The sequence below is a fragment of the Falco naumanni genome, chromosome 8 (genome assembly GCF_017639655.2).
Source record: "Falco naumanni isolate bFalNau1 chromosome 8, bFalNau1.pat, whole genome shotgun sequence".
Lineage (NCBI taxonomy): Eukaryota > Metazoa > Chordata > Aves > Falconiformes > Falconidae > Falco > Falco naumanni.
Window position 1 is genome coordinate 3,613,177 of NC_054061.1, and position 14,883 is coordinate 3,628,059.

General features: G+C 40.9%; 2 protein-coding genes and 1 long non-coding RNA gene across 7 annotated transcripts in view; 2 read left to right on the forward strand and 1 right to left on the reverse strand.

Moving 5' to 3' along the window:
* The window catches only part of SEC24A (SEC24 homolog A, COPII coat complex component), a 25,553-nt gene extending 20,922 nt beyond the window's left edge, over positions 1-4,631 (forward strand). The window contains exons 19-24 of one of the 2 annotated variants that reach the window (XR_005829532.1): positions 400-537; positions 1,246-1,350; positions 1,491-1,583; positions 2,071-2,174; positions 2,532-2,903; positions 3,041-4,631. Coding sequence is in view for 1 of the 2 variants with exons in the window: in XM_040605189.1 (XP_040461123.1) it covers positions 400-537; positions 1,246-1,350; positions 1,491-1,583; positions 2,071-2,174; positions 2,532-2,646 (555 nt within the window). In the remaining variant the exon portion in view is untranslated. Of the gene's footprint in view, positions 1-399; positions 538-1,245; positions 1,351-1,490; positions 1,584-2,070; positions 2,175-2,531 lie in introns of both variants that reach the window. The other variant, XM_040605189.1, reaches the window with a different exon arrangement.
* LOC121093228 overlaps positions 1-7,634 on the reverse strand; it is an 11,823-nt gene extending 4,189 nt beyond the window's left edge. The window contains exons 1-4 of one of the 4 annotated variants that reach the window (XR_005829535.1): positions 7,453-7,632; positions 1,723-1,844; positions 691-744; positions 484-576 (exon numbers count right to left, since the gene is read on the reverse strand). This is a non-coding gene — a long non-coding RNA (uncharacterized LOC121093228). Of the gene's footprint in view, positions 1-483; positions 745-1,722; positions 1,845-7,452 lie in introns of all 4 variants that reach the window. The other 3 variants (XR_005829533.1, XR_005829536.1, XR_005829534.1) reach the window with 3 other exon arrangements.
* Positions 7,635-7,688: 54 nt separating this feature from the next.
* Positions 7,689-14,484, forward strand: CAMLG (calcium modulating ligand). Its single transcript, XM_040605190.1, has 4 exons — positions 7,689-7,970; positions 9,349-9,803; positions 10,566-10,631; positions 12,318-14,484. The coding sequence occupies exons 1-4, from the start codon at positions 7,805-7,807 to the stop codon at positions 12,507-12,509; spliced, it is 879 nt and encodes a 292-aa protein (XP_040461124.1). The 5' UTR covers positions 7,689-7,804; the 3' UTR covers positions 12,510-14,484.
* Positions 14,485-14,883: the final 399 nt, after the last annotated feature.

Genomic DNA, 14,883 nt, shown 5'->3' on the forward strand with positions numbered 1-14,883 from the left:
GAATTACCTAAAATTCTGTACATTAAAGACAACTGTAAACTGCTCCACTATTTTATTCTTTTAAATTCCAGCAAGTAGCATTTTTGAGGTGTATGTTAGAAGAGACATATTTCAAGATGCTTTCATCTCAGCTGTAGTGGTCACTAGAAAGGATTGATGGTGCAAGGTCATGGTTAATTCTAGAGCCCAGAAATGGGAATAAGGAGACTTGTATGATTTGTATGTGAAACACCGAAGACAACAATAGAGAAGTAAAATAGCAGTGGTGAAATACCATACCATGAGAAAATACTTCTGGCTTATCTCTAAGACTTAAGTAAAATAACAATAGATGGTGTGCTAAATTCAGCTTATCTCACTTCACTTTAATGGTCAAATTAAATGCCTGATTGTTTGCAGAAAGCATTTCAAACTGGGACGAACACACGTTTAGATGAACGCATTTTTACCATGTGTCAAGTGAAAAACCAGCCCCTTGTTTACCTCATGCTTATGACACATCCCAGTCTGTACAGAGTTGATAATCTCACAGATGAGGTGAGTATTTGCATTGCTACGCGGTCTGTTCTTCTGATCCTAAAGATGTGTGCAATGTGAAAATAAATTTGTGTTAAAAATCTCACAAGTTTTCCATGTTGAAACTGTGTAGGTAAAATTTACTGTTTCATGTTTTCCCATTATTGTACTTACGCATTTGTTATTTGGGACTGGATTGATGAACTCTGGAGAGAAGTTGTGCTCTGGCTATGGATGGATGGGGAAGATTTTTTTTTAACTTACTCCACTTTTTGCCTTGTGTCATTATCTTGCACTATAAATCACGTGTACATAAAGACAGTATAACAGTTTAACTTTTTGTCCCTCTGTAGCTTCCTTTAAATGTCAAAGTAGTTCTGTGAACAGTGAGAGAATGTTTATGCAAGAGCCTGTGTAATTTTAGAAATCACATCAACTGTACATAAGAAATCTGATATTCAAGTTCTAGAACTAATTAAGATTAAGCTGATGAAGTATACCCTCTCTAAATAAAATAAAAATATATAAATAAAATTATAAAACAAATGTTATCAATTAAATGTATACATAAATAAATTATGCACTTGAAGTAGTCTTGAATCTGAGGAAAAGGGTCCAGCTTCAGTATTCAGCATAATATGTCTTATTCTTATTTAGCCTTCTGTTCTTGGGCCTGTTCCCATGCATCAAGATGTGAACCACTGTTTTTCTTCTTGCTTTTTCCTTTAGGGGGCTCTTAACATAAATGATAGAACTATACCTCAGCCTCCCATTCTCCAGCTGTCAGTGGAGAAGTTGAGTAGGGATGGTGCTTACCTTATGGATGCCGGCTCTGTAAGTGTGGTGGTGGTGGTGATTGTAAAAAGTATCCAAATTTATTTGGCACGTTCTTTCTGAGAACTCAGAATGCATAGGAGACCGCTGGGGTGTGGTTTTGCATCAGATTAATGGTGTTATTGCTGGGTATCTTTCAGGTAATGTTTCTGTGGATTGGGAAGAACTGTGGGCAAAGCTTTATCAGCCAAGTTCTTGGAGTTCCAAATTATGGCTCAATACCACAGAATATGGTACGTGCTTGCCTTGCTGTACACCAGTCATACAGTGCTGCCAGAATATTATTTTCACAAGAACTAAATACCACTATTCAAATATTAGTCCTTGTTATTCACTATAAATCCAGATTCAAAGAAAGAAATAATTAGTTACCTCTCTTGGAGTTTCTCCAGGTTTAAACTTTATAAATATTCCCATGAAAACACAGTAAGAAGAGGCTGGCAATGACTAAGTTTCTCAGAACTGCAGTGGGTTAGTGTGAAATCCTTTGGTTTCTACAACAAAGCACATATTGATCACAGCTCAGTAATCACCATTCTGATAGCCGCTGCTGATACCAGTTTAGTGCACTTGGCTGTTTCAAGCCCTAAGCATCACAAAACATATCTGGCTTGAGTTTCCTTTATACCTGATTAGGATAGAGTTGGGCTATTTTAATTTTTTTTTAATGTTTTCCTGAAAGATAACCTGTATGTATTAATGATACCCTTTGCCTCTTAGACGCACCTCCCAGAACTTGAAACTGCAGAGTCCATCAGAACAATAGCTTTCATTTCTTGGCTGAGGGAACAGAGACCATTCTTTCCTATACTATATATAATAAAGTAAGTGTTTTTAAGTCTTTGTGCTTCTTTTAGGGACCTCTTAACAATACATATTTGGATATCTTATCCTGAACTTTCTTAACGGAAATTTTAGTAATTGTGCATGCTGTGCCTAATGGATTTGACAACAGAGATGAAATATCACAGAACAATCCTTAGTTAACGTCAGATAAATGAAGTAAATGCTGATAATGCACTTGTTAGGATTAATCACAAGGGCTATCTGAGATCCTCTTTTCATATGTCCTTAAGCTCTTGAAATATCTTGCCACTTGACCTGTAACTTTATTAATGCATTGCACTGTAGAACTTGGCAAACGTTTATTTCACTCAAACATTTGTATTTTCATTTTTAAGGGATGACAGTCCATTGAAATCAAGTTTTCTGCAAAATATGATTGAAGACAGAACAGAATCAGCCTTATCATACTATGAATTCCTCCTTCATATACAGCAGCAAGTGAATAAATGAAACACTAGTGTTTGGCTCTCTTCTTTAAGGAAAGATTTTGCAGTAAAGAACGATTGTGCTTGTAATATCTTCATTAAATCTGTGGCCTGAGGCAGTTGATGAGAAGTTCTCACTGTGATTTCAACGAACTAAAGCAAATAAAGGACCACATCTGAGAATCAAATGTGCAACTACATAATATTGTACCTTAAAAAAAAATTATCAAACTGTTGGAACTGGTTGAGCACCTTTAATTTGCTGCAAATCATGTTTTTACTGTAAGTACTTGCAGCATGAAGTACATTTACAAAGGCAATACTGAAAAGGTGAAATACATTTTGTAAAATAAAGACTTCTTTGTTGTTCAAAATGTATATTTCCGTAACTCTTTGCATTATTCTTTTTTTGCTGCTAGATATAAAACCTCACAATACTGATCACGATTTGCAGGGAAATTCATTCTAAGTGCATCCAGTGATTACAGACAGAGCATCTCAGTGTTCAACTTAATGCTTAAAGTAGCAATGAAACAACTGTTCATTGTGAAACGAACAAATACCTATGAAGCGTAGAATCCAGTGCTTGGATTGGATTATGGCTAATAGGACTAAAGGTAAGCTTAACCCGGACAAGATGGTCGAATTTGTTAAAGCTTTTAATAAGTCAGTATTCTAATTAAAAAATAGGGAGGGGCAGGCCCTATATGAGACACATTTTGAAAAGTCAGTGTCTGAGTCAGCAGCAAAAGTAGACTTAGGTAGATGGCAAGCTTTGTTTTTCTTCAGTAGAAGGAATTATTTTAATTTCTGTTTGTGAATGGCATGGGAGGGGAAGGGCAAGGAAGGTTATCTCTGATTTTGTGGCTTACGTTTAGTAGACTTTTGGCTCTTGTTTACATTAACTGAATGTTAGGCCCCTAAAATCTAGTGTGTTTCTGAGGTGAGTTTGTATGACAGCACTTCAAACCTAATGTTTTGAGACAACATTGAATATACCAATGTTAAAATTGGAAAAGAAATAATTTTTCCAAAGACAAAAAAATTGTATTGCATTTGAAGATATGTTTATGGTTTGAGACACACTTGAAGCTTTCAAAATTATTTTTTTTTACTGCAGCTGTGTAATGAGCCTGGGTCCAAAGCCAGTGTGCACCATTAATAAAAGCTTTAAATATACTCTCAGATCCCTGCCAGAGCTACAGATGGAAGTTGACATTGGACTTGAAGTGAAAATTTATATACAAAAATATTTAAATTCTTTTATAAAAGTGAATTGATAATTGTTCTGTTTTGAAGTTTAAGCTATCACCGATAGCTACAAATGTAAAGAATATTTAAGTTACAGTATCTGTGTGCCTATGGAAGTGTTTCACATGGAAAGATCTTGGGTTTGCTTTTTTGTTTAATAGTGGTAAACTTAAAAGGTCAAAACCTACTTCCTGGGGCAAGTAACTTGAACACGTAAAACACCGATAAATGGTGTTTCAGTGACACAAATGTCAAAGGACATCATAGTGTAATCATTTGCTACCATTTCAGGCTGTAGCTGCACGTGATTGTCAGGAGCTGCCTTACTTCAGGGGAGGAGTTTCTTTGGGGAAATTGTTCTTGCTGCTTAAGCACAAAAAGCTAATGTTCAGAACAATGTCTAAAGTAGCATGAAAAGATTATTATAGAACCAATTTAAGCTTCCCTGTCTGCTATCTCCATAGCAAACAGGAGTATAGTTACTTGAACAGCTTTTCAGAGAATTGCACACTTTCTAGTCATAGTGAAGAGGTTTTTTAAGTTTTGACAGTCTGATTTTTTTTTATATTTTTTTTTTTCCTGGGGAAAGGGGTGTCTTCATTTAAATCATAAACGGAAGCTATGCACTAGCATAGGTTCTGGCTTAAAACTTGTGGTTTGGGTATATTATCACTCAGATACTGAAAGTCATCCTTGCATCTAACACCACACCCAAAGTCTGTTTCTTACTATGACTATTTTGCTACTATATCCCTTTTTTTTTTAAAAAAAAAAAGAACAAACATGTTGGAGATGGCTTCATTGCTTTATGTATACCAAACTAATGGGTAAAGATGTTGGTCTTTGTGGCATTTAACAACTTTGAATTAGGGTCCCTAATTTTTACAGAGCAAAACATTACAAACAAGAATCAGATGAACCCTCTTGGAGTTCTCTTCACTTCAGAAGAAATTCTGTATTGAAATTTTTTAGTTTATTCCCTCACAGTGGGAAAGGCCTGCTGATTCACCTTGTACTGCTGTAAGGGCAACACAGGACAGATGAACAAACTACCTATGATTTGTCATTTTTACCTGGATGCTGAAGATGAACTGCAAAAATAGGCAAGAGTGACTCTGGTATTTAGATCTCAGTATGACAACTCTACCACTGCAAATGTACTCTATTTTTCTAGTTGAAGATTTTTTTTTAAAAACTATTTCTGTATCTGACACATTAGTGTTCAGTCAACATTGTTACCATCCATTTTACTTTGCTTTCATTATTGTTTTTAATTTAATATATTTGAATCTAACTCCATGTAGACTGTGTTGCAATAACTAGAATGATTCACTTTTATTTAGAATTAATTTCTTAACAGAATTTAATCAAAGATGCAGAATGGCTGTTAAGTAAGGGACCATTAAATGTGATTTTAAGGTTCTGTTTACTATTATGGATGTAATCCTTATAGTAAATTTAATTTTGTAAAGTAGTGTACAATATTGTAATATTAAATCTTTGTTTTCTGAACTCAAACACTTGATCTTCAGGATAAAGTTATAAATCTTCCCCCCTTCTGAATTTGAGACAGGATTTACTTGTCCTCCTTTTTACAGTTTGTAATTTTCACTGTTTTATTCCTGTAAAAAGTCATTTGTAACACATGCAAATGCTTATTTTATCTGTGCTAATTTATCAGATTTGGCTACTCAATAAAATTAATTGAAAGAACTCCTGCAAGTCCATCACTCCTTTCTTATAAAAATAACTTGAATACTATATTTGATCAATTGAGATCAATACCATGTACCAATGAATGATAAATTCTACTTTTAGCTAAACCCTAATATTTAGATGGTACAAACTGAGAGGGAATTTGAGAAAATTAATTTTCTTCTGTCACTGGCATTTTTTTGTCCCTTCAGAGCATCTCTGTCAGCACTGTTACTCTGCTATGGGGTTTGCTCCTCCAGTAAGCCCACAGTAGTGCTGTACCCCACCATGTGGTACCCCACCATCTGGCTGGAAGTTGGGCTCCAGAGCCAGCTGACATTGATGGTTGGAATTTAGTCTTCAGCAGTGTTCCCAAGGTGGTGATCAATTTCATTGTAGGTAATCCTATATCTTTATTTAACATCCTATTCTTTCAACACCTCTTTGTAATAAACGTTCCATTTTATGCTTGCCAGTTTTTTTTATGAGCCGTCATCACTGCTGCTTCTGGTTCATCATACATAAGTTAATGCCATGAGCTTGGTACTTTGACCTCTATATTTAACAGTTTTTGAATACAGAATTCTATCATTCTGTAAATCATTTAGTATTGTAGAAATATTAACTGGACTTATCAGCATAATGTTTTTCTCCAATACGTGTAACAATCTGCCCTGCTGCTGCTGAATTTCACCACTCCAGCTGTGGCTGTGCAACTGACAGGCAGCCATTCTGGCACTGGTCTTTGGAACTCAAGTGCAGGGTCTCGAAGCCAAGTCCTGCTTCTAATTGAAGTGCCGGTGGCGCAGTCTGTGTGTTAAGGAGTGCAAGTTGTTCTGTCAAGGATGGTGAAGGTAATTAGTTTGAAGTATTGATGGGAAGTGTCCATGTCAGTGTCTTCCTTTGGTTTGGCTTTCAGGTACTTTTGCCGTGGGGGTTAGCTATGTGAATGCTAAGTTACGGAAAGACTACTGTGGCCCAGTTCTACCGCTTTTTGTCAAGCAAGCAGAGGTGACTGACTTCTTCTTGTACATAAATATGAATATTATGCCAACTGTATCTTGCTAGAAAGATCCAAAGGTGCTCCCTGTTTCATAATGTACTTGTGGAATCATGGAGAGGTCCTTGTTCCCTTGTTTTTTTCCTCTGTATGCATAGTCAGTCCCTTCACTTGCTTACTGTATTAACAGCAGCGTGGTGACACTGCACTGGGAATGTGATTTGGGAATGTGACCTGTGCAGCCTAACCGTCCTGAGAGGCATTTCCCTGCGTGTGTATCCCTTTCATGGACACACAGAAACACTGCTTGCTGGCACTCCAATAGACAACATACTCCCCTCGTTCGGAGCGTGGCTGAGATGACAAATTAGCTGCTTAAATCCAGCTGCACAGCAGCACTTACAGATTTTCTAACAGAAAACCTCAAAAACCCAGCACTGGGCTCCCTCAGCACTGATCCGTTCTGGCTGAGGAGTGTGACAATTAAAACATGGTGTGCTGGAAACCAAACAGCGCTGTAAGCCTCGCCTGCTCCATACCCTGATGTTCTGCTGCTTTTGTATGATCGTGATTAAACGGCTGTTTTTCTAGTGTGAGGTAAATACTCCTTTGGTGAGAAGTGTGAACGTTCACTTACCGCACCGCTTGAAGCTTCTACGCAACACACTGCTTTCGCCTCTCCGTGTGGTAAGGAGAGCATCACCACCCTGTACTGGATTTTATATCGCATGGCCGAGCACATTTCCCTCACTGAAGGCGAGGCGGACCGGCCGGCTTCACCGACACCAGACCTCCAAGCACACTAAGCGCGGGGCCGGCCGCCGCCGGAGCGGGGGGGCACGGCACGGCGGTCCGCTTTCCCCACAGGCATGCACAGACCCCTACCCTGGCTGAAGATGTCGGTCAGGCTCCCGTCAGCGCGGCGTCTCCCCGCCGCCACCTCAGCCCCGCCGGGCCGGCACCGCCCCGCCGCCATCGCCCCCTCACAGCGCTGACCCCATCGCCTCCCGCGCCGGGATGTCACTTCCGAGGCCGGAGCGGCCATCTTCGGTGCGGGCGTCGTACCGTCAGCGGGCGCGGCGTGCGGGGCGCTCCCCGCGCCTCCCTCCGCTCCCCTGCCCTTACGCGAGATGGCGGCGCTCGCTTCGGCGGCTGGAGGCGGGCGGCGCCGGCGCGCTGAGGCGGGGCGGCCCCATTGTGCGGCGCTGCGGTAGCGCCGCGGCCTTTTCTGCCGGGGATGGAGGACGGCGGCGGGGCGGGAGCGGCGTCCGCGCCCCCGGGGGTCCCCGCCGGCCTCTCGGCCTCCCAGCGCCGAGCCGAGCTGCGGCGGAGGAAGCTGCTGATGAACTCGGAGGAGCGGATCAACCGCATCATGGGCTTCCACCGGCCCGCGGCGGGCAAGGGTGAGCCGAGGGGCGGCGGGGCTGCGGCGGTGTGAGGGCTCCGGGCCGCGGGGCTGGCGGTAACGGCCCGCTGCGGCCTCCCGCCGCCACCGCTCCCCGCAGCCTCCTCACGGGACAGTGGAGGCTGGCGCCCCCCGGCCTTGGCTGCCCCCCCAGCGCGGTCCTTCGTTCCAGGGGCGCTGAGGGAAGCGCGGCCTGCCCCGGTCCGGGGGGACCCGCGGGGGAAACGGCGCCGTGCCCGGGGCGGGCCTGGGCCTGGCCTGCAGGGCGAGTGGGCGAGCTGGCGTTGCGCTGCGTGGACTTCTTCTTAGGTGAAGAAACGATGAGCCCTCCCCCACGTTTTCACGCAGCTGCTTGCTTTTGTAGCTGTGTTCTTATGTCAAAGTGTTCTCCCATTTAGATAATAATCAGTCATCAGGTGTTTGTGGTTGGCACGCAGATGCTTGCAGATTCATAGGTAGGTCATTTATGTTTCTACACGTACTTTGAGGAGACTGTCATGTCAGGAAAGACTTCTCGGATTCAGTTTGCAGGGATGCTCATAAGCCATCAATCCGTCTGCTTTAACACTGAGAAACACTCCTTCAGTGTTGGTCCTTCCTTTCTGGTAGGACCAGACCTGTTCTGCGTGCCTCTCGGTTTGGTTTTTGTTCTCTGGCATCACCACTTTCGCTGTAAGATGAGGTCTTCAGGTTTTATACAGAGCAGGTTAACGTTGCTTTGCCTCTGACAGTAGAGCAAGGCAAAGTACCCTTCTACTGCCTGCGCGTTTCTCAGTCTTTAATGCTCCGTCTGATTCACCTTCCATAAATGTTTGTCTTTTTTAATGTTGCTCCATGTATTTAGAACAACCATCCCTCCTCTTGTGTGTGTAGTGTTGTTGCTTAAGGAGGGCCAGTGTTTTAATTTCTCCACATTGCTGACAGCTTCAACTTCTGACCTGCACTGCTTTCTGTCTCGTGCCTGCACCATTTCCAAAGAGTGCCCTGCAATGCAAAGCGTGTGGTACCTGTAGGGTTCTTTGTGTCCAGTTGTGTAAAAATATATATTTGGTGAAGCTGATGAGCATTTTCAGTCTGGTCCATACTGTGCTTTTCCTTTTTTGTTATCATCATCTGTGGTGTAACCTAAGTATGAGTGTAAACCCTTCCTTTGATACACAGCCTGTCAGCTGCACCCATTTATTTTTAAAATGAGATTGCTTGTATTCACATATGTCAAACGGCATTGTGATTAATAATTGACACATTTATTAATCATAAATCTGTCTTTTCACTTTGGAAGCAGAGACATCAACCCAGGACCCCAATCCAGTATGCCTAAAGTGTTGTTCCACATACCCAGTGTGCATAACTGTATTTTTGTTTCTTTTCTTTAGATGATGAGAGTCACACAGAATCAAGGCTTCAGCACGAACAAGATAAATCAAACTCCCTTCCCATTCCTTCAGTGACCAAGCGAATTGTGCTTGGCGACTCTGTCTGTAATTTGGCAGGCACAGCTGACCATGCAGGCAGCATGGTAGACCTAAAAGGGGATAAGGACTTGTTCAGCAAAACTCCAGAGCTTGTCAATGAGGGTGCAAGTGAGCTCCGTCACCGTAATAGGGGGGAACTGCCATCTGAAGCTGCACCACGGCCACCTAGACATGGATTAGACCAGTACTTATCCAGATTTGATGAAGCTCTGAAGCTGAGGAACCAGCTGATGAATGAGAAGCCAAGCCAAGAGAATGGGAATGCAGTGGAGGAGTTTGACTCTTTCCGCATTTTTAGATTGGTGGGATGTGCTCTGCTTGCCATCGCAGTCAGGGCTTTTGTGTGCAAATACTTGGTGAGTTCAGGGAAACAAACAATCCTATTGTTTTGATAGCTTACTGCAAACTTGCTATGAAATACCCTTTATCTAGGGCTGAAGTCCAGCAGTAGCAACTGACTTTGGAACTTCAGGCACTCTTTAAATTTTCAACAACTTTATAAAACCTTAAAAAGTCTCTAAATTATTTGAGATTAATCTGTGTTCCCTGTCTTAACACAGCTACTGTGTAACAGCTGAGAGTAGCACATGTTTGATCTGTAGTTTTCAAGGAGCAGAAGCACTGGAATAGTTGTCGCAGCTTGAGTCCCCTGCAAGTTTACTCCTATCTTTGTCAGCAGGGTCAACTGCTCTTCTAGACTGGAGCCTACAAAAGAATAACACAGTAAACAATAGTTGTCCCAAGTTAATAAAATCTACTCATTTATCAGTCTTCTGGGCAAAGCAGTTCCCCAGTACTGCAGGTGCCTGTGGCAGTGTGCCATGTAGCTGGTGGGGCCTGCCACCTCGTGGATCACTGGGCTCATTTTTACACACTGCTGTACCCTTCTGACATTTCAGGGGTTTATGCTCAAAGAAAATAAGGGAGAACGTTATTTCTGACATATAACTTGTCTACTTGGGTTCGTAGTATTCAAGAATACTGTTGCTATAGTCCACAAATGATTTTTTTTACTTACCTAAATCTCTTTTACGACTTGGGAAGCATTAAATTTCTGTGTTTTCATAGCTATTCCTTCTGACCAAGTTAATTTTATATATTCTTTTCTGTTCCTACAGTCAATATTTGCACCATTTCTTACTCTACAACTTGCTTACATGGGACTGTCCAAGTACTTTCCAAAGGTAAAACTTTTTTTTTTTTCCCAGAATTAATTTGAAATGTTTTAAATTTACTTGAAGTGTATAGTTTTAGGATGAACGTACATGAAGTATTTTTCCCTTGTTTTAAACTGTAGAATTGAGAGTTACCAAATACTGATAGCTTATATTAGTTTGTAATCTTCCTAGATTTAGTCTGAATATTTAAGTTGCCATGAAAATGGGGACTAGCAACTTGTTTAGCAGTACTCTAATTGAAAGCATCTGACCAGGAAAGTCAGGTAGTTCTTTCATATCTCTAGGATACTTTCCCTTTTCTCCTAGACCATGCTCTTCTGTGGTTACTGTTCGCTCTGTCAGCAGCTTTTTTGCATGTGATACCCGGATGAAGTTTGGGAAGGTGTTCATTTAAAAACTGAGACAGTCCATGGGTTTTAAGGCCTCTGTATTCCACTGCTAGTATCGGTTTGAATGGCGATTTGAAACGAGACATTTGTGTGTCTTACTTGCTGCTTATTAGCTGCAAGATTTGCTGTATCACTTGCTTTATATATTTACACCAGTTAATTGTGCTGAAGTACTTGCTTGGTTGATGATTTTGTCAGGTCTACAGTGCAAAGAAGGATTGGATGATGCTCAATCCGTAGTTGAAAGGGAAAATTTGCATTTTAAAGGGAATAATAGATTATCTGTAAAAAATCAGAATAAATCAGCAGTTCTTTTGTAGTTAAGTATATCACTGAAAACTAAACTTCACAGTAGTCATTCTAAGGTGATGTCAGAACATAAACCAGTAGAATTAGCCTTAGACTTGCGCTAGCTCATCTGCTAGATCTCTTTGATCTTGTTTCTGCTGTCTTTAAAATCAGCTCTTCAGTTTCAGAATTTAAAGAGGTGGTTCCTTTCTGCAGCTTGCTTTTACTGCACTTATACCCAGATGAGGTCAACCAGCTTGTATCACTCGTTTTTCTGTCATGAAACCTAGAAAGAGTCTTGAAAGCTTAATTTAGATTGGATTAAATTAAGACACCCAGCAGGTATTGTCAAATTACCAAAATTTTCAGCCACTCTTACCTTTTCCTGCCTGACTTTGCATCTCCAAGAGTCCTTGTCTTAAGGACAGAAGAACAGCTTTCAAAAGGTTTTGTGTCATTACTGGGTTCAGAGGATAAAACTGCCAATGGAGTTGTATCGTACTAAAATAAAAAGCAGCTGTTGCTTTTCAATTCTAAATCATTTTCCTGTGTTAGAAAAGTAACAGTATTTTTTTCCAAGTAGTGTGATGAGATTAATCTGGTTCCACCAGTGGAGATGCCTGGCTTGGCTTCTTACACCCAGGCTGCCTTTGGCTGGGACTCTTCCCACTCATCCAGAAGCTGCTGCAGAGCCCTACTTTACAGCCTCCTTGAGTGCCAGTGTGAAGTAGGCATAATATCTGTGATGAATTTTATCTTCTGTTAACCAGCCTCTCACACTTGCTCCGATGGATCCATCACAGCATCATCCTAATAAGTGTTGTGAATCCTGGAGCATGTCTGGAGAGAATCAATCCAAACCTGCTATTCTTATTGATGAATTTGGAATGTGCCTGGCTGTGTACAAAATTGTCGCAACTTTTGTGACATGTAAAGCAGAATTGGATTACAACAGAAGAACTAATGTAATACTGTTGGGTTTGGGGTTTTGTTTGTTTTTTTTTTTTTCTTTTAGTGTGAGAAGAAGGTGAAAACGACAGTATTAACTGCTGCTCTTTTACTGTCTGGAATACCTGCAGAAGTGATTAGTCGCTCCATGGACACCTACAGCAAAATGGGAGATGTTTTCACAGACCTCTGTGTTTATTTCTTTACTTTTATCTTTTGCCATGAACTTATTCTGGTTTTTGGTTCTGAAGTACCATGATGGCTGTAGAATTCAACGCAGTAGTTACACTAAAGCTTTCTGGACTGTATTCCTTTAACGTCTGACTGTGCAGACAGACAGGTTTAAATCTTCATTAAAATTCTTACCTGTTTGAATGCTTGAAAGGAGCCTTAAATCCAGTCATGCTGGGAAAGGAAGAGCAGAGTCCCAGACTGCCAGTTGTATTGGTTCAGTTTATTTAAATACTGTGTCTGCCTATTACAAATGTGAAGAATAAGATGCAAGTGTCAGTGGATGATATATTTGTTTTGGTTAGATAATGCCCTTCTCAGCTTCCTTCATAAACATTTACAAAGCTGCCTTTGTTCTTTTCAGTGAGAACAAAGAGAAGAGAATTCCTCTCAGCAGAACCATATATATATATATATGTATGTATCTCCTGTATGACTATAGCTAACAAGAAGTGCTTATTTTGTGATGGTCCCATTTTTTTTTAGAAAGTTCTAAATAAAAGAAATCCCTGCATTCTGTTGTTTAAATTCAGAATGTTGAATCAATAGCTACTTCTGGAGAATACTTGTTGAAACATGCCACACTGTTGTCCTAATCCTTGCCTTGCTATACATTATTTGTTGTGATTGTGATTAATTTCATTTGATGATTGTAATGCAAAACAGCTAAGCAAACCAATAACAAAAAAAGTCCCGTTGCTTACAAACGTTATTAATCAAAAAGTAGGAAGAAACAAAATTGTTAATCTGACCTGTTTGTGAGTTTCCAGCAACCTAATTCTAGTGTAGCTCATACACATGCTTTTATTTATTTTAACAGTTCATTTCATGAGGGAAAAGTTGTATATATTGGCAACCAACCTACAGTATCAAATGTTTGCTCCAGTATATGTACAACTTAAAAGGGAATTAATTTTTTTCCCTAGCTCCTTGCAGGATTGCATAAGACAACTTTTAATATGACACTGATTTCTGCAGTCTGGCTCTCTATTACCAGGCATTTGCATGCAGACAGGTTCTTAATTGCGGGAGTTCCACTCCTGCTGCATACTACTACAACCCAACAGTACAGAGTCTGTGATTCAGCAGAGTTGATTATGTTCACTTTTTGGGTATGTTTCTGAAATTGCCCCGGTGAAATCACAGTAGCCATTCCTGTCTAAATCCGATACACTACAAGTGACAGTGAAATAAAAAACTGTGTTTTGAGTTGACTCCAACATGAAGGTCTGTGTATGAAGGGAGAATAGCATTGTGTATTTTTTTTCTGTAGATGTCCAGCCACATAGTTGAAAACAAGACAAACAAATTAATCTGTCACTTGATAAAGCAGCAAGCTTGCAAATGCTTGTTTGTGATCTTGTATGAATTTTGGACAGCGAGAGAGAGGAAGGAAGAGTCCTTCCAAATAGTCGACTTCAATGCTGATGATCTCTAAAAGTTTCTATTGAAGCTAAATGTGGTGATATTTTCAACTTGTAGTTTTCTGTTTAGAATCTGGACTGTCAGGTAATCTAGGCCAGTGCCTTTTTTTAGCATAGGGAAGCACCTATCCATCTTGGTGTTTGCAGAATTCTTTTTTTAGGGAGCAGAAGCATTTGATTATGCCTCTTTGAAGTAAACGGCCCTGCCTTTTTTCCATAAAAGCTTCCTGACTCCTAACTTAGATACATGTTTGTTTGTGGCATGAAAACAAGAAGCTTACATTTTGATTTGACCACTGTTTGGGTTTTTTTACTGATTATTTTATTTTACAGTGAGTATTAAGTTACAGGTGTCCAGGGCTGGGCTGCAAAAGATTCTGACTTTGATCTATTAACACAAATATTTATTCAGAAGCTTTAAATTTGTTTATGTTAGACAGGAATTTCAACAAATTCAAATAGCTGTCATTTAAATTGTTGAGATATGTAAATAATGAGTTTGCTCAGAAGTTACACTTGTTCTGACTGTTTATATGCCTGAGTGTAATACAAATAAATCGCGAAAATACTTTGTACTAATATCTGCAAAAAGCAATGAGTTTTTTAATCCTCAGCATAAAAATCGTAACCCTGATCGGCTGAACCCTCGGAAAGCTGACATACCTGCTGCACGTTGGCTTGCACCGTCCCTACACGCAAGGAGAGACGAAGCAAGGAGAGACGAAGTGGGTTTCCTTCCGAGGGGGTGGCAGCCACCCTGTGAGACCCACCGGGGAGCCGGTCAGCCCCTCAACACTTCGGGGTTCGCCGAGGGGCTGGGGGTGGCCGCGCTGCCCCCCGCAGGGCTTGTGCCAGCGACGCTGCTGCGCCGTCGGTCAAGAAATGCAGCCCCTCGCTCCCGTTCGTACCGCACCTGTTCACGTACATAGCGCCGTGTCACGTCTACTGCCGGGCTGGTGGTTTTCTATTAAAAGTACA

What these genes read in the sequence shown, in the direction of transcription:
- CAMLG (XM_040605190.1), top strand. Translation starts at nt 7,805, where the DNA reads ATGGAGGACGGCGGCGGGGCGGGAGCGGCGTCCGCGCCCCCGGGGGTC. An exon ending in CTTTTGTGTGCAAATACTTG is followed by an intron (nt 9,804 to 10,565) that starts GTGAGTTCAGGG and finishes CTGTTCCTACAG; the next exon opens with TCAATATTTGCACCATTTCT. An exon ending in TGTCCAAGTACTTTCCAAAG is followed by an intron (nt 10,632 to 12,317) that starts GTAAAACTTTTT and finishes TTTTTCTTTTAG; the next exon opens with TGTGAGAAGAAGGTGAAAAC.